The sequence below is a fragment of the Oenanthe melanoleuca genome, chromosome 8, assembly GCF_029582105.1.
Source record: "Oenanthe melanoleuca isolate GR-GAL-2019-014 chromosome 8, OMel1.0, whole genome shotgun sequence".
Taxonomy (NCBI): Eukaryota; Metazoa; Chordata; class Aves; order Passeriformes; family Muscicapidae; genus Oenanthe; species Oenanthe melanoleuca.
In genome coordinates, this window is record NC_079342.1 from 26486464 (window position 1) to 26510218 (window position 23755).

The following is a 23755-nucleotide window of genomic DNA, read 5'->3' on the forward strand; positions in this document are numbered from 1 at the left end:
ATTATATCATGCTCTGAAATCAAAATCTTGTTCAGGAAAATCAATCCTGCAATCATTACCACAGTCTTTCAAGTGCAGCCAGACAACCATGGCACAAGAACTCAAAGAGAAGCACAAAGAGCAGATGCAAAAGCAGGCAAGGGTGCTGGAGGGGAAAATCCAGGCTGAAAAAGGTGCCAACCAAGAGACCTGTAGCACCAGGTTCAGGAGACTGTGCTCTGAGGAGATTATTGGGATGGAGACCACTGGAACTCTTCTGATGAGGACTACACTGAAAGGTTTGAGGATGAGAACAAAAAATTCCTTTCCACCCAACCAAAACAAAGCCACAGAAAGGGGACTTAGGATGGATCACAGCTGTAAGGGAGTAACAGCAGGATTTTTGGTGATAGAAACTGGCCTAAATCTCTCAGATTTCCTGGTTTATACTGTCATTTGCATGCTGAAAAGAAAAAGCTTCCCTATACCACCAGATACTGCTGAATAAGGGCAGTAGGAACCACAGCAAAGGGAAGAGCTGCAATTTATATACAAATACCTCATGGAGTCAGCAAGCCTTCAAGACAGCAAGTCAATAAATCCACAAATTAATTAAATGAAAACTATCATGGAACAAAAAAAGTGAAAACTGTAGCAAGTAATTTCACAACAAACAAAAGGCAATATTCTGCCACAACAGGGGGGTGACTTTAGCTAATTCAGACACTGCCTAGGTGTACTGAGGAGATAGTTTACTATAATATAATTAATGCTAGAAAAAGAAAAAAGCATTATTCAAATTCAAATCAAAGCAGTCCAGGGGAATCAGAATGAAAGAATTATTGGCTGAATTTTACATTGCCATCAGTCTGTTATAGGGGAAATTCTTACAGGAAAGTCAAATGTTTTGATCATTAGTTCTGCAGAATACTAGATTTTCAAATTATTGGGTAAATCAAAGATTTGGATCATTGGTGAAGGACTACAACAGACAAACCCACCCTCCACACCATTTTTTAAAAAATGTGGATAAGAAAGATCAAAAGTCTAAAAAGTAATAGAAAAATTAATTGAAAACACAATGGTCAGAAGATCAGTGAACAGGTTTGGTCCAGTGGTGTTTGAAGTTGATGGCAAATCCTACAATAGATCAGTGAAACGGGACTGGGTGAAAACAAATAAGAGGTAAGATGGTGTGGGAGTGTTTAACTAAAGGGTACATCAAAAGAAAAGGAAAAAGGGTTAGAACTTCAGATTCTGCACAAAGAAATGATCTAAAAAATGAGATATCTGAGGATTACCAACCATATTATAAACTATGGCAGAGTCCAGTTACTCCAGATTGATGGTTACATAAACATAGAACACACATTCAATTTTATTGATCAAAGTACAGCTCACAGTTACCAGGTTGGAACTGCTGGTTGTGTGCACAAGTTTATTTCTTGTCATCTGACCAAGTAATTTCATAGTCTGTATACTCTTTCTTCAGGATCTCTACAGTCACTGAGTGATCTGCTTTCCCATAGCCCTGCAAGACAGAACAAATTGGACATGGACATTAAGTCTTCAGAACCATTCAGTTCTTATCAACACAAATTGTTCACAAATCAAATACAAGTTCTAAAAAAGTGACTCTTGCAGTATCATGTTTTCTTTTTCTATTAATCCTCTCCAATTCCCCACTCCCCCAAATTCAAGTTCTAGAAAATAATTGAGATGGGGTCAAATAGAGAATGCATTTTCCACACAATTTCTCCAGCAGAAAGCTTGGTTTAAAACGTTCCCAACCCATCAGCCACTGTGTTTATGGGATGTTCCTTTAAACCACAGAGATTGCATTGACCCACTTTAATCTGTGAGCATACAAACAGCTGATTTGGCTCAGCTGAGGGGAAAGGGAATAAGCAAACAAGTGTGAACACTATTTTGGCCACAAAAAAAACCAAAATGTTTTATTTATTTCCCATCTTGCCTTAGCTGATAATAGCACAATTTTAAGTATCTGTGCTCTTCAGCCATTGCAACTCCAAGGTAAGGTCAGATGACCCATGTGATTTTTAACCCTTATTTAAAAAATCACTGGTCACAGTGTTACTCCTTCACTGAAATTTAAGGCTGTTGTGGTCAAAGTGGCCTTGCAATTATTGTCTTACATGATCAGAGTTATATTGATTTCTTATTTCAGAACTACACATAACAGTGCAGTATACTGATAGAAATCTCTGATTTACAGGTAATTTTTTCCCACAATATTTCATATGAAAGTTTACTTAGAAGACTGAAAAAAAGAGCTCAAGTTTGTATTATCAAACAAAACATACTCTTTCTCATCAGTGACAGCCCCAAAGAGGAAAAGCTTAAATAAACAAGCATTTAAACTGAAAAGGTTAAAGTTGATGCATAATAAAAATGCAAGCTTTCCAAAAATAACAGATAATATAGTTATGTCAGTTGGAAAACAACAGATCCATGGCTCACTCTTGCCTTGGCAACCACCCTGAAGACCCCATCCAGCTTTAGAAAGAAGTTAATGATTATTTCTCTGGTTTCCATAAAACACTAAGGTAGTTCTGTTTTAAGAGTCTGATAACAAACCTTCAAGTCAAAAGAATCATTAAACTTACAAAAATAGTATTTTGACTTCTGACCTGGGACTGAGGCCACCTGAACCTCAGGGTCTCTACCTGACAGAGGCCCTCATGGCAATAAAACTGCTTTTACCTGATGTTCCTCTGAGCATCAAGGCACCACAAGCTGAGTATAAAGTATATTTTTCAGACTGCAAGAGTTAACCTCTGCCTCTAACACTTAATTTGGCAGCTAGATTAATAATCCAGGTGTCACATCTCACCTAAAAATGCAATCATGATAAACACCAATCATCAGAATAATTTAGTGTAATAAGCACTGTACACTGCCTTCCCACCTCACAATCTAAGGAGGGTTTTTTTTTTCCTTCTTATGATTCCAGAATCATCTTGGAATAAAAGCAGCACTAGCAGAACTGGTAGTTCTGTTTAAAACATTTAACCACATTCAAGGACCAATCTCTGCTGCTCATCAAAGGTAAGCAGATTTGAAGTAACCCCCACTTTCTATAGAAAATTAAATTAATTTAAAACAACTATTTTCTTCTTGTCTCCTTTAGAAGCCTAGAAGCTTTACTCAGTTATTACTACAGAAGCAGCTACACTTCATCACTGAGCAATACCAGAAAAAGACTATACCACATTCCCTAAATAAGAGAAATTCTGACCCTTTACTGAGTCTTTCCCAAAGAAAATGAATTTAAACAGAACAGTAGAAGGTAACAATAACACTATCTTAATTCCTACAAAATGCATTATTACATTTTCACCTACTAAAAATTTACCACAGCTTAACTGTATCTGCTCTTCTCACCCAGCACATACACAGAGCAACATTTAGCAACCAACATTTTTATTGGCAGATGAATATGATACAATAGCTGGATCCAGCCCCCGTGGCTACATATGGGCTATTCCTGCTCCAGCAGTAAAACTAAGACTCTGAGTCAAGAGATGCCAACTTCCATTTTTAGTCTTAATTCTAACTTACCTAATGCTGAGTAATACCAACTTTATCTTTTTGGTCTTCTGCCCTAAAAGTTCTGTTTTTCTAATCAACCTCACAAGTGAGCCAGGCAAGTTTTCCAGTTAATGTTTAAAATGTGATATAAATTACCAAAAGCCACTATGCAATTAACCAAAAATCCCAAGCATCAGAGACACAAATATATGAAGGAAAATGAGAGGTGCACTTACTGTTGAGAGCCCAAACACCCTGATTTTCTTGTCTTTGCTATTATGTTCTATTTTCCCTCCTCCGAGGCACTTGCACTCATATCCCAGCTTTTCCATCTCAGGATTTACTTTTTCAAATATATGATCTGCACAAGAAGAATGGTGAGAGCCATTAGAACAGCAACTAGGCATTACACAGTCTAGAAAAAGTTTTTAACTACTTTCTTATTTCATCTACAAAAGAGAAGGTTTCTCTTCAAAGGCATACAAAAGCTGCAGTTAACACCCTTTAGTTTTTTATTTAGTATATATATCATTCTCCAAATAGAGGCTGATTCTGTCAGGAAAAATAATCCACAAACACCAGAGTTTTATGTCCAGAAAGGAGACAGAGGAGTCCTGTAACTTTATTCAAATGAAGGGAGAAGTCATGAGCATTTCCAATGGGGTCTCTCACATTGTTAGATGACACAGCCTCCTTTTTATCCAAATTTCCCGGCCTTATTTCCATTTTTCCCCTTGGCTGAGGTACTTGAGAGGCACAGACTTCCCCAATCGCTGAACAGACCCTTTCCAATATGTACTCCCCGCCTTTTTTTCCTTGTGTTTCTGTTCTTTTTTTCTGTAAATCCAAGGATTTAGCATAGTCTTGAATAACAATCTATGCCAATTAGCAGAATTCCTATGGAATTTATGTTTCCCCCTTCATTATCTGGCCTCACCCACCATCGGGCCCTCAGCCTGTTTGTGAAGACACCTCACTCCTTTCAGCCGGGCTCCGAAACAGCACCTGACAGATATATTGAACCCCAATCCAAATATACGAACCCCCAGTTTTCATCACACACTGGGGACGGCACAAAGCGGGGAAAAGAGGATTTTTGAGCTACTCAAACCGCAGGGGGGTGAGGGGGTGTCCCCGCTCCGGCCGCGCCCGCTCGCCCCGCGCCCCGCGGCTGCCCACGCACTGTGGAACTCGGCCGCCTTGGTGCCGCGCACGATGTCCCGCTGCTCGCCGCCGCCCGGGCGCTGCAGCCGCACCAGGATGTACTTGAAGGTGCCCTCGGGGTCGATCTCCACGTCCCTGACGGCCGCCATGGCGCTGCGGGAGGGCGGAGGGGCGGGGCGGGCGCCATGGCGGCCGTGAGGCGGCGGCTGGGCCTGAGGGGACGCGCGGCGGCGGCTCCGTCAAGGTGCCCGCCGATAAAAACGTATCGGGTTTTATAGCGTTAGGGCAAGCAGAGCAACACTTCTGCAGATCGCACTTGCCTCAGTAACCACGTACAGCATCTGCTTAAAAATAAATACATTTCTCTGGTTTCAATAAAACACCAGGGTGGTTCTGTTACAGAGTCTGGCAACGAATCCTCAAGTCAAAAGAATCATTAAACCTACATAAATAATATTTTGACTTCTGATGTGGGACTGAGATCATCTGAGCCTCAGGGTCTCTGCCTGACAGGAGCCCTCATGGCAATAAAACTGCTTTTACCTGGTGTTCCTCTGAGCATCAAGGCACCAAAAGCAGAGAAATGAAAGCTTTTGCTTAGAATACAACAGCAGGAGTTATCAATGCCTCTAACACTAAAGTGCCCTTTAGAGACTTCTTGTCCTGTATCCCTCCCTTTGCACTTCTGGGATTTTATCCATTTATCCTCAAGCTGGTACTTTGTAGGGCCCAGGCAAAGCAAGGTGTTTCTTTGAAGAAAAGGGCCACAGGGAGCTCTGATAACCAATATTCCATAGGTTTTATTTTACTGGAGCTGAATAAGAAATACAAATCTAACTCGTGGTTGTCTTATTTTATAGGCGCACCTGACGATTTAGGCAAGCCCCACACAAATTGATTGTACGGTCACAGATGCTTAGAATGAATAAATTCATAGAATCACTGAGTGGTTTAAGTTGAAAGGCACTTTAAAGATCATTTTTTCCTAACCCCTGCTATGGACAGGGACACCTTTCACCATCCCAGTTTGCTCCAAGCCCTATCCAGCCTGTTCTTGAACACTTCCAGGGATGGGGCATCCACAGCATCTCTGGGCAGCCAGAGTCTCACTGCCCTCACAGGGAAGAACTTCTTCCCCATATCCACTCTAAACCTATTTTCTTTCAGTTTAAAGCCTCCCTTGTTACCACTAAATCTATAATATTCACCAAAGGAAAAATAATTTCAAGCAGTGCTGAAGTAAGAGTATAGTCTTGTATCAAGTGTTTGCTCCAAAATCAGGAAAATTTCATATTTTGAAGACTAGAATATTTTTAAAACATCTAGTACTTCAACATAACTACATTTCTAAGTTATGTGGTAGATCACTTCTAACTGACCCTTTTTATTATTTTCATACATACAAAAGTTATTGTTGAAGTTAATTTCTCCATCATTAATAGATTTAAAAATCTAAAACTAGTACTTGGATACTTCCTCTGAACACACAAGCAAAATGCTATATAAAGATATAATAAAAAACATCAGTGAAACAGAGGAAGAGTAGATATAATCTAATATAGTATTTCGAGACACCACAAAATAAATGCAAATTTGTAGTTGGTTAGACTATTTTGAGACTTGTTACTTCACAACTAAATTTGCTTCCTGAGCTACTTTGTTAACTGCAACCAATAATAATTTTAAAAATTCAAGCATTTTATTATTTCAGAGACTATTTTTAGTTACCTTGTCTGTGCACAGAGCAACAGCAAACCTGGGAAGAAAAAAAAAGACCAGAGCCTAAGTAAACTAAATCCTTACTAACTAAATTTTAAGGAGTGAAGAGGTATGAAGGGCTTTAAGTAGAAACTGAGCCTCCTGCCTCAGCTGTTGGGGATTTTTAAGGCAGGCAGAGAAAGTGATAAAATCACTTGTGATGAAAGTGCCTAGTTAGGCTAATGAGGCTTAGAGAGGCTTGTAGAATTGGGGTGCTTGCTTTGTCTAGCAGTAAGGGGCTGTAGGATTAGTGCTTTGTTCGCAGTAATCTAGGAAGGTCTGGTTTTTCTTGTGGTGGGTTTTGTGCATTTAGCTTATTCCTCGGTTACTTTGTTTACCAGACTACCCTAATACCTCATTAATACCTGTATTAACAAAGCATAATGGAAGTTGTTTGTTTGCACAAACTCTGTTTTCTCTTTTCCAGTGGAATGGTTTCCTTCATTTCCTCAAGCTCAGAAGTCTGTTGCATGACTCTGAAAACCTTTATTGCCCCATTCCAGTTATGATGCACGACAGGAACTAGCAACAAACAATAGTGGTAAGGATGGCAAAGGAAATACTTGTGGCATACCTTAGAAGCTAAACTTGAAAGGAATTTGCTTTCAACAAGGACAGGCATCAGGCTTCACCCAACATGAGTTTGAGCACTTTGTGACTTAGTAACAGTCCCAGCAGAGTTTTGTCCTGTTTGCTTTAATGCTTTTCCCCTCCCAAGCACCCATCTTATCCAAGAGTAGTTTCCTATGCCATGCCCAGGTATAGGAGCTTCCTGTCGACTTTTAGGCTGCAGACAAAAATTCCCCACTGCTGGTGGGAATTGTTGGTGTGTCACTTTGTGGGCCTCAGGGGTACAGAGAGGATGGCATGGGGTGACAGGGGTCTTCAACCAGACACAGCCTGTCTAACAAAACTGCATGGAGGGACTTTCCTTTTGTCATGGGCTTCCTCATGGTTACTGGGGCAGGGAGCTTGGCACTATTCTCTGAAATAATTAAGGGGCTTTTTATTTATTTGGTCGAGTGACATCTTGTCTCTTTGCAGCAGAGTCCTAAGAAACATCATTTGGGTCTTGTTTTGCATTGTGGTTTGCAGGATTTGGACTGTGCCCAAATGACTAAAATTGCTCTGTTTATGTCCTTCCTATCATCAGGTCCTGTGAGCCACGAGTATCCTAATGCCAAAACATCTTCATGTATTTAGCAATTTAAACTCTTAAATGGCAAGTGACTAGAAAAGTAGTATTATTATTTTGCAAAGCTGTTAACTGTACACTGTGTTGCAGAGAAACTCAATATGAGATTCTCTCAAGCCATTGGATCAATCCAGGCTACTGGAGTCAGGAAAAGGGAAGCAATTACTTTGAACTCCAGGTGTATAAATTTCTCCTTTTATTGAGCTCTCTGACAGAGAGCACAAGATGTAAGGATACATTTAGCCCATGCTTGTATTACAGGAAAATATTAAGGAAAGGCTTTTGAAGTAGGTGCTTTCCATGGCATGTAACCCTTACAAAAGAGAGAGAGTAAAATGAAGGCTAATATTTAGCTGTACTTGCAAATTTGTTTTTTATTCCAGAGTGGGAGTACTCCTAGGATTGATCAGAAGAATGCATAATACTTGTGAAGAGGAAAAGCACTGTTGTAAATTCTGCCTTAGACATCAAAAATCACAAGTCTTCTTTGCTGCTTGGCCCATTCAATTTAATAGGATTTAATAAAGATTCCTCTTCTACAGCTGTTGATTAGCAGCTCTTCAGATTAGCAAAGAGGTCAGAACAAATGCAGGATAATAACATTATCTCTCTTGGAATTAACATATTTGGCATCTGTGCATTTATCAGGAGGCAGAGGCTTGGCTTGTGTGCTGAAGTTTAGGGATCCAGGCCAACCTCCAGCATGCTGGAGTGTGAAGGGACTCTTATGGACCCATCATATCTTGCTTTCATAAATTATGATCCCTTTCAGAAACTGAACAAGATCTGAAGAAAACCAAGTTTTGTTCTGCTCCACATAGAAGGCAGTTTTATAACACCATTGCTCTGCTGGCTAAAAACCCCATCTAATTTCTGGTCTACATTTACTCACAAAAGGGTTGTTTGTTTTTTTTATCCATCTGGATTTTTTATACCAGCTGTACCTGTTTATATACAGCTGTTAAAAATTCTGAGCACCTTCTTCACTTTTCTGAGCCTTCCTAGCTGCTTCTTCATGCCCAGGCTTAAACACAAATTTCTAATAGGCTCCTGGAGAGATATTTTTTTAACAGGGACCTCATGACATCTATCTATTCCTTGAAAAGCCTGGACTTTCCTTCCAGGAGGTGTCATTCTTGTGTCTCTCCTTCTGAATGTCCATGAATATCACCTGCCTGTCCCAGGATTGTTAATGTTTGAAGTGAGAGGACACAGGACATGCCCAGAATCCCCTCATTCAATGAAACAGCTCTCTAGGTTTGTTTCCAGGGCTCTGCTGTCCTTTGGTTGTCCTTCCCTGCTCTTGGTGTCCATATGTTGGGGGCATGATGGAAGCAGTGTGCAGGTGATGATTCTTGAGGCCCAGCTGTTCCTTTGTGGTCTGCAGAGACAGACAGTGTGAATGAGTTGTTTAATTGATCAGAGTTCATTTAGGTGGGATATGTGACATGCTGAATATCAGGATGGGCCTTTCAGCTGCTTTTCTTCAAGCTAAGCTCACACATTTACATTCATGGAGTGGGGATATGAGGGGTTTGTTTTGATTGGTAGATTTAGGGCTGGTTGCCCAGCCCTTCCTTTGTCATGGTGTTGGGATTGCAGCTCCTAAGGAAAAATCAGAATGAAGATGATGGATGGGGAGTGTAATGGTCTGAAGTCTTAGTAGCATCATTCTGGATACAAACTGAAGTTATGTCCTTTGACTTAACCTTTGGATAAACCTTTGTCTGCCTTTGACTCTAGAGGGTATAGAGCAAACCCCACTCCTAATTTACTTATCTTCAGGTGGGCATAAATCTGGATCTTTCATTTTATTTTGAGACTAGGGTAGCTTCCCCACTGTATTTATGTACCCCCATTGTGGAGATTTAGATTAACTGAACTCTTAACTGCCTGAAGTAAAAATGTTGTATGCAGGTCCAGTATTATTTTATAGCTGGTAAATGGCAATTTCTTCTCTTCCTGCTGATAAAATATCTGTTTGATTCTGTGGGCCAAATAACCAAACTCTGCTACTGATTGCAGTCATGTGACTACAAATAATGGGTAAATGCCTATTGATAAACAAGAGGAAAAAAACCACGACTAGTATGCACCAGGAAGGATAAATACAGGAGCACAGAATCAAACATTTGTCTGGAAAAGCCTTGTAAGATCACAATCCAAATAGAAATCTAACTGCCAAATTCACCACCAAACACCTAAATATCTCCTCCAGTTCCCTGGGCTTGCTGTTCCCTGTATGTGAAGGGTTATTAACAGGGTCTGTGGGGTGGGTACAATGCTCAGCACTTGAGAAAACTCACTTTGTGGATTGCTTTTTAGGCTCAAACAAAGAAGTGCAACAATTTCTGGATAAGTGACAGATCATCCTTCCTTGATGAGTCAAGAAATCAAAAAGTGTTGGAAGTGCGAAATCTCTGCTGGAAAAGTTAAAGTATTGTTTTCAAGCCCTGGAAATTAGGGAAGTCCTAATTTTCTTGGTACCAGTTAACTGGAACTTAAAAAAGCTTTGTGGTGCCCATTTGTTGGGGTTTTCTTGTTTGGGAAGTGATACAATTAAGTAATTGCTTTCAACGTTAGTGATGAGCTCTTTGTTCTTGAAACAACAATTATATGCAGCAATTAAAGTAGATTCCACTAATGATCTTGTGTTTAAAAGGCCTGTCCTAAAAGTAATTACTTATCCAGCTGATGGATAATTAAATTTCTCTGAATAATTTGTAGATGGTACACTTGTGGCAAAAAAAGCTCCTGAAAGAGTCCTTAATTTAAGAACTTCTGTTCTCTCATGGTCTGTTGACTGAAAAAAATCTTGAGTGGTATGAATGATACACTGTGATGGCTGTTCTTGGGTCTGGTTTTACTTCTCAGTGCTGTGCAGTTGTTCCTTGTGCTTTGGTCTTCTGCCTTGAAGATTTCAGATACCCAGTGGCAAGTTCTCATTCCACAGAATTCCAGTAGTTTTGGTGATGGACCTTTCATGATTGTTACATTTGTTATAATGGATGTTGTGTTTAATTTTTTGCTCTTGAATACTGCTGTAGTTAAGGACTCAAACATGTTAAATACTATGTCCATTGATATATAAAAATGATGTAACTCAAGCTGAACTTGAGCACTAAAGAGAACAGACCTGAAGCTTGGAATTCCTATACTCATGGTGGAATTCATTAGTAAGGAAGTGAAGCTGCTGCATCTTCTTCCTTTTTGTAGCCTCTTCATCCTGATACAGCAAATGAAGAATGGTGGGTCATGTCAGCACTCCAGTGCTGCTGCTAAGCTCCCATGCTCTCTGAGAAGTCAAAACAATATGTTATTGGAAGAGAGCTTGGCAAAATAATTATGCAAAGGATCTGCAAAACAAAAACCATATCTCACAATGACCACTTTTACAGTCTCAACCACCTACTTGATCTCCTAATCCTGTAACTTTCTCTCACTCCTCTCACTTGCCAGAAGCTGTGAGTGTTCTGTTCCTCAGAGCCAGCATCCCCTGTCAGTGTCACCTCTGGGACATCTTCCCTGATGAGACCATGTGGCTGTGGAACAGAGCTGGACAGTAAATGAACAGTCAATGAATGCATTATATACTTATCCTTTTTATTTGTACATGAAGGGTAAGAAGGCTCCAAGAGCTTTTCTGCCACAATTCCCTACAGTGGAACTAGAAATAATCAAATTCTACATGGGATCAGTTCCACCTGCAGCTGCAGGCAGCCAGTGTGTGGTATCAAGGCCAGTCCTGCTTTTATCTTAGCTCGAGGTGTGAGTTGTTGTTTCCTCTGCTCCTTGGCTCTCTCTCATGTTTCAATGCTCTGAATCATACCTGGCCAGTGCAAGTGACCCCCAGGCTCTGGTTAGATCCTTCAATGTATATTTTTGCCTGTTTGGAGGAAATTGAGCGCTATGAGTCACATCAGAATTCCCGAAATGAGAAGTGGAGATAAGATTTTCTGACTCCTGGGGTTCCACTCCAGACAGAGTGGAGACTGCCTTAGGCAGCCTTGAGAAATTCCAGCGTCTTTGTAGCAGTTGCACTGCCCACCTTATTCACACTTAATCAGACACAGAGGCTGAGGGATGAGTATGTTTTCGGAAATTATCTTTTCTTCCCATCTGGACCTCAGGGAAAATTTGTGCCTTAAACCCTTTGTCTCTTAATTTCTAAAGAATTAAGTGTTGCAAGCTCCTCTCCAAACAGGAAACACCTTCACTACTGGCACTAGAACTCCTTTCCCCCCTCAAGGCTGGCTAAAGCTCTTACTTTTCCTCTCCTAGTGAGTATTACTGTGGGTGAAGCTGGAGGTTTTTCCACTATTTCAAAATTTCAAGTGGTTCTATGATTCTTTGCCATGGGATAAATGTCCATTACACAAAGCACTTTGAAATAAATACTTATCAAGTGTTTTAATTTAGGAATGTCAAAAATATCTTCCAGGAAAGAGATGGAACTGGATTACTCAGAGGCATGTAAAGCTGTTTTTTCTGTTCATATGTAAATGCAGATGCAATCTTAAACAACCAGTCTTTAAAAAAGACATGGGAAATTAATCTCTTTTTCTATATGTACAAATCTACATCTATATAGTCTGTTTTCCTGGGATCCCATCACATTCTGTATTTGTCCTGGATTTGTGATTTCTTCAAGTCAATAGTATTTCAGATAAAATAATTTTCCACTACATTAAATTTTCTTGAGATACTGAAAAAACGTTTCTCAAACCAAAATTTACAAATTTCCAACACAAAGTTAGACTCTACAAAACTCTTGTTTTAGCAATTCATGGCCTCTTTGGAAAATTTTCAGTTAAAACTTTGTTGCTAAAAATCAATCCACCACTACTTGTTATGCAGGAAGTGGATGTGAAACATTTTTGATCATGTGCCTCCTAAGTACTCTAAAACACCTTTTGGGTTTAGAAGATTGTGAAGATTTCTTTGCTCTAACACCCTTTTTTACAGTGGGGTGGGAATAAAACAGTTCTCTTGAACAGTTCTTTGGAAAACTGCTCTTTGAGTGCTCATTTAATGGTGATTTTAGCTAAGCATTGTTTCACTTGTTTCCTCATAAGAATGTCTCATGGGATGATATTAAAAATCTTAATTATAACAAACCATAGGCCACTATTGTTTCTTTATTACTGACACAGCCTTGAGGCACAAGCCAGGTTGATCTGCCAGGAACAGATCAATCCTATCAATGTCAGCTGTACTTGACATCTTAGCAGCCTTCTGCTGATTTTTCAATGGTTTTCTTTAACATTTTTCAATATTCTAGCATCTTTTCTAGCTGCCTACGTGGAAGGCCCGGCTTCTAAATAACTTGATCTTCTTTTCTGAGATACAGAGAGGCAATATTTGCTTTTTGTCCACCTTTTTGCACCTTTTTTTCTCATATTCTCAAAGTTCATTACTAAGGGTTTGGATCTTTGATTGATTGTAACCAACCTAAAGAGTCTTCACTCCATAATCTGACCTGTTCTCTTTTCCTAATGAATAACACTATTGCAGTGAACCTTATATAGAAAGAAATGACATTTGACATATTCCTTTGTCAATTGCTGTCCTTTAAATAGCAGACCTGGCTGGATTTTGTTGTTTTTATTCCTAATATGTTTATATAGCCCTTTCTTAACCTTTATGTCTCATAGTGGCTTCTTAAGTGAACCTTCCAGCTGGAAAATTAGTTGTGGCCATGTTATTGTCAATGCACCTCTGTTTGTAAGGGAAAAGAGGTGATCTGGAATGTTCCCTATAAAAAGATGGGCATTCAGTTCTGCAAATGAAAGTCTGGAGTGTACAGGAACAAGAAGTGCTCAGCATTTCTAAAAGTTTGTCTTTAGAGTCTCCTATTTTTCTGGCAGAGAGGAATTTTATTAATTTTAAAGAACTATGTCTGTGCTCATGTAGCATAAGAAGAGAGCAACAACTTCATCCAGCTCTGTACAGCACAAGAAATTGGGATCTTACATTCCCAAATCAATTGGCAGAAGAGTAAAAAAGCAGGGATGTGAAATAACTTCGAGAAGAGAATAAATAAGTAACACAAAAAGCAACTAAGGTCAGGCTGCATGGCATTTTTAGCATGATTATCTCCAGTTCAACCTAAGTAAATGTATCACAGGTATTTTTCCTGAAATATATATGAAGTTTAGCCTCCAAAATGAGCTTTAGCTCATAGAAATCCCTGTCCTCCTGAAGTTTTTATATGCCTTTGACTTTTAATAATGAGGTTTTAACCTCTATTTTGGGGTTTTGAGTATGATTTTTCAGGCTTTCTTTTTTCCCTGAAAATGTTGCCTTCATCTTCCAGTACATTACAGGGGAATAAGAATATATAATAAGAATATGATCAGTGGATAGCAGAATTCCCTGGGAAAAACCAGAAAGAGCCCCATGTCAGTGATGCACAAGGGAATACAGCCAACAAAAAGAAGCAGTCTTTTTTTAGGCTGGAGTTTTTACAAGCTTATTGCTTGTAGGCTTTGGTGTTTTATTATTTTTTGTGGAGCTTTCTTTATCTGCTGCAGACAAGAGGTCTCAGACAGCCCCTGCAAAGGAAGACTACCATAAACTATGAAATAAGCTCTTCCTTCCTCCGGAGATTCCATTGGCAAAGGAATTCTGATAAAGTTTCCTCAGAGCTTTTTGCAGAGTTTCTGCCATGACAAGGATGAGTGCTTACCAGTAGGAAGCTCATTAAATGGCTTGGAAAAGGGAATCTCCAGGAAAAGGTGTAGCATTTTCTGCCTCTTGGTGCCTAGGGGCATAAAAACTGTCCTGTCTATAAATTTTCTGAGCATGTAGTTGCAACAGCTGATTAATGTTTTAGGAAAAAAAAAAAAAAAAACACAAAAAAACCCCAAAAAACCAAAAAAACAACCCTGCCCTATCAAGACTCATTAACATTAGTGTGGAGTAGACTAATTACCCTTGTGAAATTAGGCCCTGCTGCATAATGTGATGTACAGGTGCATTAGAATACCAGCTTCTGTCTGTGTCCTCCAGGTGGTAAAGCCTCCCAACAGAGAAGGGGTGGCTAACAGAAAGAGATTTCATTCCCAGTTTGAGGCTAAATAAACAGCAGTTTATTTATTTATCTGATAGGCCAGCCAAAAGCTAACCTCAGCTTTCCAGAGTTTCTTGATTTTCCATTTGTGTTTCTAGCTTTGCTAGAAAGTGTTCCTCTGCCTACAAATATTGAGTAGGTTGTTTTCAATCCTCACTCTCTTCAGTAACTGACTTTGCTGCAATTTCTAGTCAACTCTCCTGATTAGTAACTGAGGATGTTTTAGAATATGCTCTTTATTCTATGCTCTTTTCTTAGATGATTTCTTTGATGGGCAGAAATCTTTGGCTACTTGACAGTTCTTTTTTTTTTTGGTGAAAAAATTGGGCGATTCCAGTTGATGTTAGCTTGGAATCCAGAAGCCACTGATTTTTATTCTGGAAGAACAGACTGAGGCTCCAAAATAAGAGATCCAGCATTCACTGTATAAACTCAAACTATGCTTTACAGATATGAAGTGGGTGTTACCCTGTGGCCTCCTATTGCTGCCAGCACTTGTTGAGTCCTTTGCATGTTCAGCCTCATTAAATCCCATCCATAGCATTGAAGCTTTATGCAGCAGTATGATTAATCAGGGTATACACAATAAATGTGCATGAATTCCTAGTGGAAATATTGTATGCACCTGCTGAGGAGCTGGAACTCTGTTGAGATCAGGACATTGAAGAATGTGGTCCAAAGGACTCTTCAGAGCAAGGTCCACATTTCAAGCTCGACTGCTACAAGTGACTGATGAACGTGTATTGTGAAGAGCTCCAGCAATGCTGGGGCAGGCAAACCTGACCACAAATGAGAGCTCTGCACAGCTGAGATCCACAAGGAAGGGCTCATGCAATGCTGCAGTTTCCATTTTTACCCAAACTTGGTTAACCAGCTTTGAGTGTTGGTGCCTTTCCTACCGAGAGACCGGAAGAACTGACACCTCCTTGCTGCAAAACACCATGCCAGGCGAAAAACTGGGATCTGCTTGTTCATGCAATTAGCTCAAGCTAATTGTCCTGCTCCTCCTTGATATCCTGGAATTGTGTGTGCCTGTCAGTAAAAGTTTGTAATGTGGCACTTGGCACTTTGTCAGCACAGTGCTTTTTTCTGGGAGGGCTGATCTGGCGAGGGGAAACATCCGTCCTGACGTGTGCGGGGGCTTGATCCTGGGATTTTCCAAGACGTTTTTTTTTTTTTTTTCCACGCGGAATTTCCCGTCTCGTGGTGGCCAGGCTGGTTGAGGGGATAAAAGGCAGAGCATTACAGGGTCCAGACACTTGGAGCTGAACTTGACTTTCAAGGCTGAGTTCATCCACTGAGCCACAGAAAGCAGCACCTGGACACTGCAGCTACAAACTGTGAGTAGAAATGGACTCTGCTATTCTGTTTCACTGTCCAGCTACAGGAGAATTGGACAGCTGGAAATCTGTCTTCATCTTTCTTAAAAGCTTTACATTTAAAAGTATCTTGATGTTAAAAACTTTTAAAATTAGTAATTTCGTAGAAGTGGAAATCCTGCTTAAAGTGCATATCAAAGATTGCATAGTCAGTAGTTTATATAGAATTTTGACAGCTCAGTATTTGTTTTTTACAAATGTGTTTCTTTGATTTCTCGTAGCCACCAGCTTAAAAGACAGAGAAAACTCTCAGAAATATGATTTGCTTGCAGTTCCTATCTCTCCTTACCTATGGTAAGTGTGTATTTCTCTGTGTAGAAAACTATTGGGATGGCAATATTAGTGTGACTGTTCTCTTTGAGCTCAGCATCAAACAGAATTTTTGAACCTGTCCTAATGAACCTGAGGTTGTGTTCACACAGAAAAACCTCTGTATGCAATGGCACGTTTCCCCTGCTGCCTGTCAAAGCCAGAATTGACTCCTATAGTCGTTTAATAATTGGCTCCTATCAAAACTTTGTGTGATCATAGTTTCACAGGCTGAAGTTCCTGTACTTGAAGCTGACTTGCCTGGTTTGAAGTTTGCCAGGTGATTGTTTATAAAACAATTCCCACTAGTTTTTATGCATTTTAAGACACTGACAAGTTTGCAGTGTTTATAGAGCTTAAATGTCCTCTTCTAGAGAGAGAGGAGGGGAGAAATCAGGCACCAACTTTTGGATATCTTCTCATTCTAGGACTTACAGTGCTGCAGGGGGTGAAGGGGTGGACATACCATTATTCAGACACAAACATGACCTACAGGGAAGCAGAGCTGTGGTGCAGAAAGAAGTATACTAACCTGGTTGCCATCCAGAACAAGGAGGAAATCAATCATCTCAATGCCTTCTTACCCTTCAATCCGGGTTACTACTGGATTGGAATCAGAAAAATTAATGATGTGTGGACCTGGACTGGAACTAACAAACAACTGACAGAAGAAGCAAGAAACTGGGCTTCAGGGGAGCCAAATGGCAAAGGGAACAACGAGGACTGTGTTGAGATCTACATCAAAAGAGGGAAGGATGATGGCAAATGGAATGATGAGCAGTGTGAGAAAAAGAAGGTCGCCTTGTGCTACACAGGTACGGTGTGATAAAGATCATTCCAGTGTGACCCTGGGGAGATGGGGTGCTGGCTGGGATGAGTTGTTTAAATTCAGCTAATATTTATCTCAGAACAAGTAGTTTTGGAGTTTCCAGCCAGCAGAATCCTTTTACTGTGAGCTAGTGTGTAAAAGGTGTGCATTTCAGAAATTCTTCTGTGAAATGACAGGATAATCCTAAATACCAACCCCTCTGATTTTCTTTTGCTGTACAAAGGGCTTGTTTAGAAAGATAAACAAAATGCTAGCCAGGTTTCATTAGGGGCTGTTGTTGTTTTTTTCATAATTTGCTTTATTTTTTTTTCCAGCTTCTTGCAACCCATCTCTCTGCAGTGGCCATGGAGAATGCATAGAGACTATCAACAACCACACCTGCCATTGCAACCCTGGGTTCTATGGGCCTGAATGCGAGTTTGGTAAGATTATTTCATCCTGCTCTTTGACCAACTCATGCTAGCTAGTGTTCAGCTTGGCTTCTTGGTTTACCTGCTCAGCCAAAGAGACTGACTGAGCACCTTCTTGTGCTTCTTTGAAGTTCAGAGTTGTGATCCACTAAAGAAACCTGATCATGGGAGCCTTGAGTGCCACCATCCACTGGGAGACTTCAGCTACAACTCATCCTGCACAGTTCAGTGTGAGGAGGGCTATGAGCTGACTGCACTGGAATCTGTTCACTGTACCTCTTCTGGGGTCTGGTCTGCCCCCCTTGCAGCATGCAAAGGTGAGCTTTCTGCATTGTACAAGGCCTGTAAACCTCAGTGCTGCTCTGGCAGGAGGTACAAATGGAAGTTTGGCCAATTCCTTTGTTACACTTCCCGTGGTGTGGGTGCTGTTTTATTTCAGCACACAGGTCTCTGTTCCTGAGGAGGTAAATGAGTAGGATGAATGTTTTGGTCTTGTTCCTTGCAGGGAAAGATTTTTCTAACCCTTAGGTGGCAACAGGGAATTAAGATGACCTAGCTGTGAAACTGCTCTCAACAGGCCGGTTACTCCTGAGTGTAGGAATCATTTTCTGAGGTGTTTGGCTTAGAATAATATACTTTTCTAAGCAAATAAAAGCATCAAAGATCATCCAGCAGCAGTTAAAATAGGGAAATTTTGGATTGTAAATAGCTGCTGTCATGAGCTGCAGATGGATTAACAGTCTTGCCTTAAGAACCAGTTTCCCATTTTAAAATATTTCCCCTTCTGTTTGCTTTCTGAGATGGTGGCACAGTAGACCCCTTTCTAAACCTATACCTGTTCAGTGGGTGTGTTGCTAAGTTTCAGGAAAAAAAAATTATGGTTTGTTGCAAGCTAAGCTCTGTGCTGTCTCTTGTGCCTTTCAGCTGTGACCTGTCCTGCCTTGGATGTGCCTGTCCATGGGGCTGTGAACTGCTCCCATCCCTCTGTGCAGCTCACCTGGGGAGCCACCTGTGAGTTCAGCTGTGAGGAAGGATTCACCCTGACAGGAGCAGCTACACTGCAGTGTGGTTCCTCTGGGGCCTGGGACAGGCAGCAGCCCAGCTGTGCAGGTAACTCCCTGATCCCTGCTCACCTGAGCCCTCAGGGCTGTCAGCATTGCTGCTGTTCTCCTGAAGCAGCTGTGCTGATTGCTGTTGTTGTCCCTGTGCTGCAGCTGTGAGGTGTGAGGCTGTCCTGGGGCCAGCAGAAGGCTCTGTGAGCTGTGACCACGATCCTGCAGACCTCACCTCTGTCTCAAGGTGTAATTTCCAGTGCAGTGAGGGATATGTCCTGGAGGGCTCATCCAGCACTGAGTGCCTGCCACAGGGACAGTGGTCACAGCCAGTGCCCAAGTGCAAAGGTAAGCCTTGCTGGGGTGGAAACCATTGATTAAAGTTTAAAGAATTTGAAAAGACTTTCTCAATCAAGTGTAATCCAAGAGTAACATTCATGCCCACCACATCTGTATAGCAATTTTCATAATCAGATCTCAAGGTGGGGTCATTTAGCCTCGTGTATCAGTGAGGAAACAGCAGTGCAGGTGACAAACACCACTCTGGAGCTGTGTCCCCAGCACACATAGGACACACTTTTAGAGTGGAGTGTCCTGGCAGAGATTCTTAATGCCCTAAACCACAAATGGGAGCAAGTGCAGTTTATGCAGTCCAGGGTGGAAAGTCATCTGGAGCCATTCCCAGGATAACTTGTGTGCTTTGGGTGCATGTTTAAGGGTTCTGGCTGCACTGTGCAACCTGCTGAGTTCTCTGTTCCTGAGACACTGCTAGGTCTGAAGGGAGGTATGATGGCTCTGTAGGGCACAGCTCCAGGCAGGGCATGTCTGCTTGCCAGCTCCTAGGAGAGTGTTTATCCTGATCTGCTCCAAGCTAAGCTCTGTGCTGTCTCTTGTGCCTTTCAGCTGTGACCTGTCCTGCCTTGGATGTGCCTGTCCATGGGGCTGTGAACTGCTCCCATCCCTCTGTGCAGCTCACCTGGGGAGCCACCTGTGAGTTCAGCTGTGAGGAAGGATTCACCCTGACAGGACCAGCTACACTGCAGTGTGGTTCCTCTGGGGCCTGGGACAGGCAGCAGCCCAGCTGTGCAGGTAACTCCCTGATCCCTGCTCACCTGAGCCCTCAGGGCTGTCAGCATTGCTGCTGTTCTCCTGAAGCAGCTGTGCTGATTGCTGGTGTTCTCCCTGTGCTGCAGCTGTGAGGTGTGAGGCTGTCCTGGGGCCAGCAGAAGGCTCTGTGAGCTGTGACCACGATCCTGCAGACCTCACCTCTGGCTCAAGGTGTGATTTCCAGTGCAGTGAGGGATATGTCCTGGAGGGCTCATCCAGCACTGAGTGCCTGCCACAGGGACAGTGGTCACAGCCAGTGCCCAAGTGCAAAGGTAAGACTGTTGGAAATTGCAGTTTTCTGCTCACTGGGGAGCACACAGACATCCTATAAGGCCCTGGCTCCAAACTAAACTCTGTGCTCCCCTGTTTTTGCTTTGGAATGCCTGCTCATGGCTCTGAGCAGCTCCCATCCCAGAGTCAAATTAATTTGAAAATAAATTGTACATCTGCTAGTGCAAAGAATTGTGCCAAAGACAGGAAAGTCCTTAGTGACTCTTTAACAATCTATTTTTGTGTTTCAGTCATACAGTGTGAACCACTGAGCTCTCCTGAGAAAGGCTCCATGGATTGCTCCCATGGGGCTGGGATCTTCACCTACAACACCTCCTGCCACTTCAGCTGCCCTGAAGGATGGAGTCTCAATGGCTCTCGTGTTCTTGAGTGCAGCCATTCAGGAAACTGGAGTGCCAGCCTGCCCACCTGTGAAGGTATTTTGCCTGAGGCACTGGATTTTGAGTCAGATGAGGTGTGGAAGGGTGATAGTGGTGGTAATAGCAACAGTGAGCTAGAACATGTAGTGAAATCCATGAATTCAGAATCACTCATTATGCTTGAAAATAGAGGAGGGGGAAAATCCTAAAAGATCTTGTGGGAAAATGTTGATTTCTTATCTAAAACCACCCCCTGCAACCGGATTTCAGTTCTTTCTGTTTGGTTTTTAAACAAAATATTTCTCAGTGTGAGCTTTTTGATCATGTGAATAGAGACAAAAGCTTTTTTAGAGAAACAGAACCTTATGGAGAAATCTGCACTCATAAGTCTGTTTCTCATTGGAAAATTTTATAGGTTTTTTTAAAATTTGGTGTGATAGTTTCTTGGATGAACTCTTCAGCCAAAAGACCTCACAGAGCTTTTCTCTCAGAGGCTGTAATTTCAAAAGACAGAAAGCTCAGCCTTGCTTTCTCATTCAAGGCAGTAAGAGCTCTGTCACTGCCCTCAGCTGGAACACCCCTGGCCTGCCTGGAATGCTTTTGCTTGAGGCCCTAAAAGCTCAATTCCACTTTCATTTGCTTGAACAGGATTTAGATGCTGGAATAATTTCATTGATCTCAGCAGGATTGCTCAAAGATAGCACACAGGGAGTTAAACTATGAAGTACAACATGAAAAATAAGAGGAGCACCAATTGCTGTGCAAGGCTGGAGGTTAGAGACAGACCCTGGTGTAGGGAGCTTCTTGCCTAGCCATTACTTTGGCAATGGATGGGGTAATTTTTGATATTCAGCTTTTTACCATGTGTCCTGTTTCACCAAGTGAAATTTAGTGTTACAAGCTGCAGTTCTGGCTCCTCTTGAAGGGAGGAAGGAGAGAGGGCTTCAAAGACCACCCATGGCCCTTGATCTCACTGGAACCTTTTCATCCTTTCAGCCTCTGAGCAAGCCAGCTACATCTCTGTGGGCATAGCAGCCACTTCTGCCTCTCTGCTGTCCACAGCATCGTTCCTGCTTTGGCTTGCAAGGCGCTTCCGGAGAAAAGGTGAGCACTTTGTCATGCTTTATCTTCCTGAAAAATATTCAGGAGGAAAGAAGCCCCTAAAACCTCCAAAGCCCTACACCTTACTTGTTGAAAAAGTAGTAATTCCCATACTTAGATAAATTGCAAAATTATTTTCAAGTACCCTCCATATATGCCATTTTTGGCTTTTGGATAAACATCTAAAAAAGGAAAAAATTAGTAAACCCCAAATATTTAGACAACAAGAATTAGGGCTTTTGTCTTGAAATGCTAATACCTTTTCTTATTTTTCTTGCAGCAAAAAAGTTTATTCCTTTCAGGTAAGTTGTGTCTCACAAAGCAACATTTAAGATGCACTGCCATCACTTTGCTAAAAACCATTTGATAAAAACCTCTTGTCATTAAAGTACTTTTCACTTTTTATTTTATAGGAACTGGCAGGAAACAGCCAGTGAGGGGAGCTTCCAAAGTGCTGGCGAGAATGTCTAACTCAGGTGTTTCAGGTAAGCACATGTGATGGCTTCACTCACAAACTCTCCTCCTTTTTAAACACAAGCAATCAATCAGAGCTGCTAATTGCTGTAAATTGGTGACACAGCAATATGTGCTTTGGGATATTTAATATGCATCTTGGCATTGCATGGAAGTTCTTAACAAGACTGATGGATTTCTTGCTATAGAAATGGTTGTTCAGCTCCTTAAGGATGATTGTGCTTAGCATTCTGTTCAGCTGCATATGGTATTAGGAACACTTTTGTGCAGTTCTGCTACCTGCTGCATACAAAATTCCTCTGGGATGAGAGCAAATACAAATCTCTGCCAGTTTTTTGATTTATGGAGGAATTTTGTTCTCTCCACAGGAATTGCAGCCACCTTCACTTACATCTCAGATTTCTGGAGAATGAAACTGCCTGCAAATCAGCAGCTGTCCAGATGTTTTTACCTCTTGCTGACAAGATGATTGACCTTGTGTATGATTCAGAAATCTTGAACTCAAGCTGTCTGGTATTTCCATTGAAGACAAGCAGAAAACTCTGGCCTTCTGGCCAAATCCTGCCTGCATTCAGCCATGTAGTTACCCTAAGCTGGGAGCTTGCCATCTCCTGTCCAGATGGTGAGCAGACAGTGCTCTGCTGCCTAAAGAGGAGGCTGGTTCCTCCTCTGCTCCACTCAAAGGTACTGAGGTGAGGTGAAAACATGCATTATTTCACATCACTTACTGCACTGCTGGACGTGTCTCCTCTGGAGTCACAGGGGTTATGCTTGCAGAAACAGAAGAATTAGGATGAAAAAATATTCACTGAACAGCTTTGAAACGATTGATCTGGTTTGGGGAAGTCAGTTTATTTTAAGATGTCCCAGTCAATAGATATGCCTGCAGTGATATGGGCAATTATTTGGGTTTCTGCTGCATATCCCAGAAAACTTAGATGCCTTTTTTTAAAACTATAACAGCACTAGGAACCATAGTGCTTACACAAGGAACTGTGGTTTCTGAACACAGCAGGTAGATCTGAAATTCTCTCATCCCTGTGGGATTGTGTACTGTAATATGTGTAGATACATATATATTTATTTGTGCTGTCTTTACTGTGGATATTTCTGTGCTCCTAACTGTACATGTATTGTAAAATACTTGTTCTTGAGTGGGTCTGTGGCTGTTGATCAATTGATCAGAATTTATTTTAAAATAAATTGGAGGTGTTTGTAAGGATTGCATGCCTGCATAATGTTTACGAATGAAATGGAAGACAGATTTGTATCTTTATGTATTGAAAATATGATCTTTTTTGAACTGTTAAAAGTCTTCAAATGAGAGTCTCTCTTAATTTATGTTTAATTTATGATTTTAAATTAAAAATCTCTCATTTAACCCAATATGTATTGTCCTCTTTGTAACACTTTTTTAATAAAATGTTTTTGGTGTAATGCTCCCTATTTGTAGATGTGAATCATTTAAATTATTTGGGTCAGCTCTGTAACTTGTGGCTTCAACAGAAGAATGTGAGGGCTGGGAGAAGACTGGCTAAAAGCATGGCTGTCCATTACTGGAATATCACAGAATCACCAGGTTAGAAGAGACCTTTAAGATCATCGAGTCCAACCCATGCCCTAACACCACCTCAATTAAACCATGGCACTGAGTGCCAGAGCCAATCCTTTTTTAAACACACCTTGGGATGGTGACTCCACCACCCCCTAGGGCAGACGACTCC

General features: G+C 41.3%; 2 protein-coding genes across 4 annotated transcripts; one reads left to right on the forward strand and one right to left on the reverse strand.

Annotated features, from left to right (window-relative positions):
* Positions 1–1321: 1321 nt before the first annotated feature.
* On the reverse strand, positions 1322–4957 carry LOC130256489 (14 kDa phosphohistidine phosphatase-like). Its single transcript, XM_056498185.1, has 3 exons — positions 4715–4957; positions 3768–3892; positions 1322–1510 (listed from the first exon to the last, which is right to left on the reverse strand). The coding sequence occupies exons 1-3, from the start codon at positions 4842–4844 to the stop codon at positions 1418–1420; spliced, it is 348 nt and encodes a 115-aa protein (XP_056354160.1). The 5' UTR covers positions 4845–4957; the 3' UTR covers positions 1322–1417.
* A 10589-nt stretch (positions 4958–15546) lies between these two features.
* On the forward strand, positions 15547–23473 carry SELE (selectin E). Of its 3 annotated transcripts, XM_056498088.1 has the most exons (14): positions 15547–16060; positions 16321–16393; positions 16837–17223; positions 17552–17659; positions 17779–17964; positions 18572–18757; positions 18862–19047; positions 19603–19788; positions 19893–20078; positions 20328–20513; positions 21453–21560; positions 21838–21859; positions 21971–22042; positions 22400–23473. In XM_056498088.1, exons 2-13 carry the CDS (start codon positions 16357–16359, stop codon positions 22026–22028), a joined length of 1836 nt encoding a protein of 611 aa, XP_056354063.1. In that variant the 5' UTR covers positions 15547–16060; positions 16321–16356; the 3' UTR covers positions 22029–22042; positions 22400–23473. The 3 variants fall into 3 exon arrangements, 2 of the variants coding, with proteins under 2 accessions (XP_056354063.1, XP_056354062.1); XR_008841114.1 differs by lacking the exon at positions 22400–23473 and having other exon boundaries at positions 16009–16060; positions 21453–21859; positions 21971–22039; XM_056498087.1 differs by lacking the exon at positions 22400–23473 and having other exon boundaries at positions 15925–16060; positions 21453–22042.
* The last annotated feature ends 282 nt before the right edge of the window (positions 23474–23755 follow it).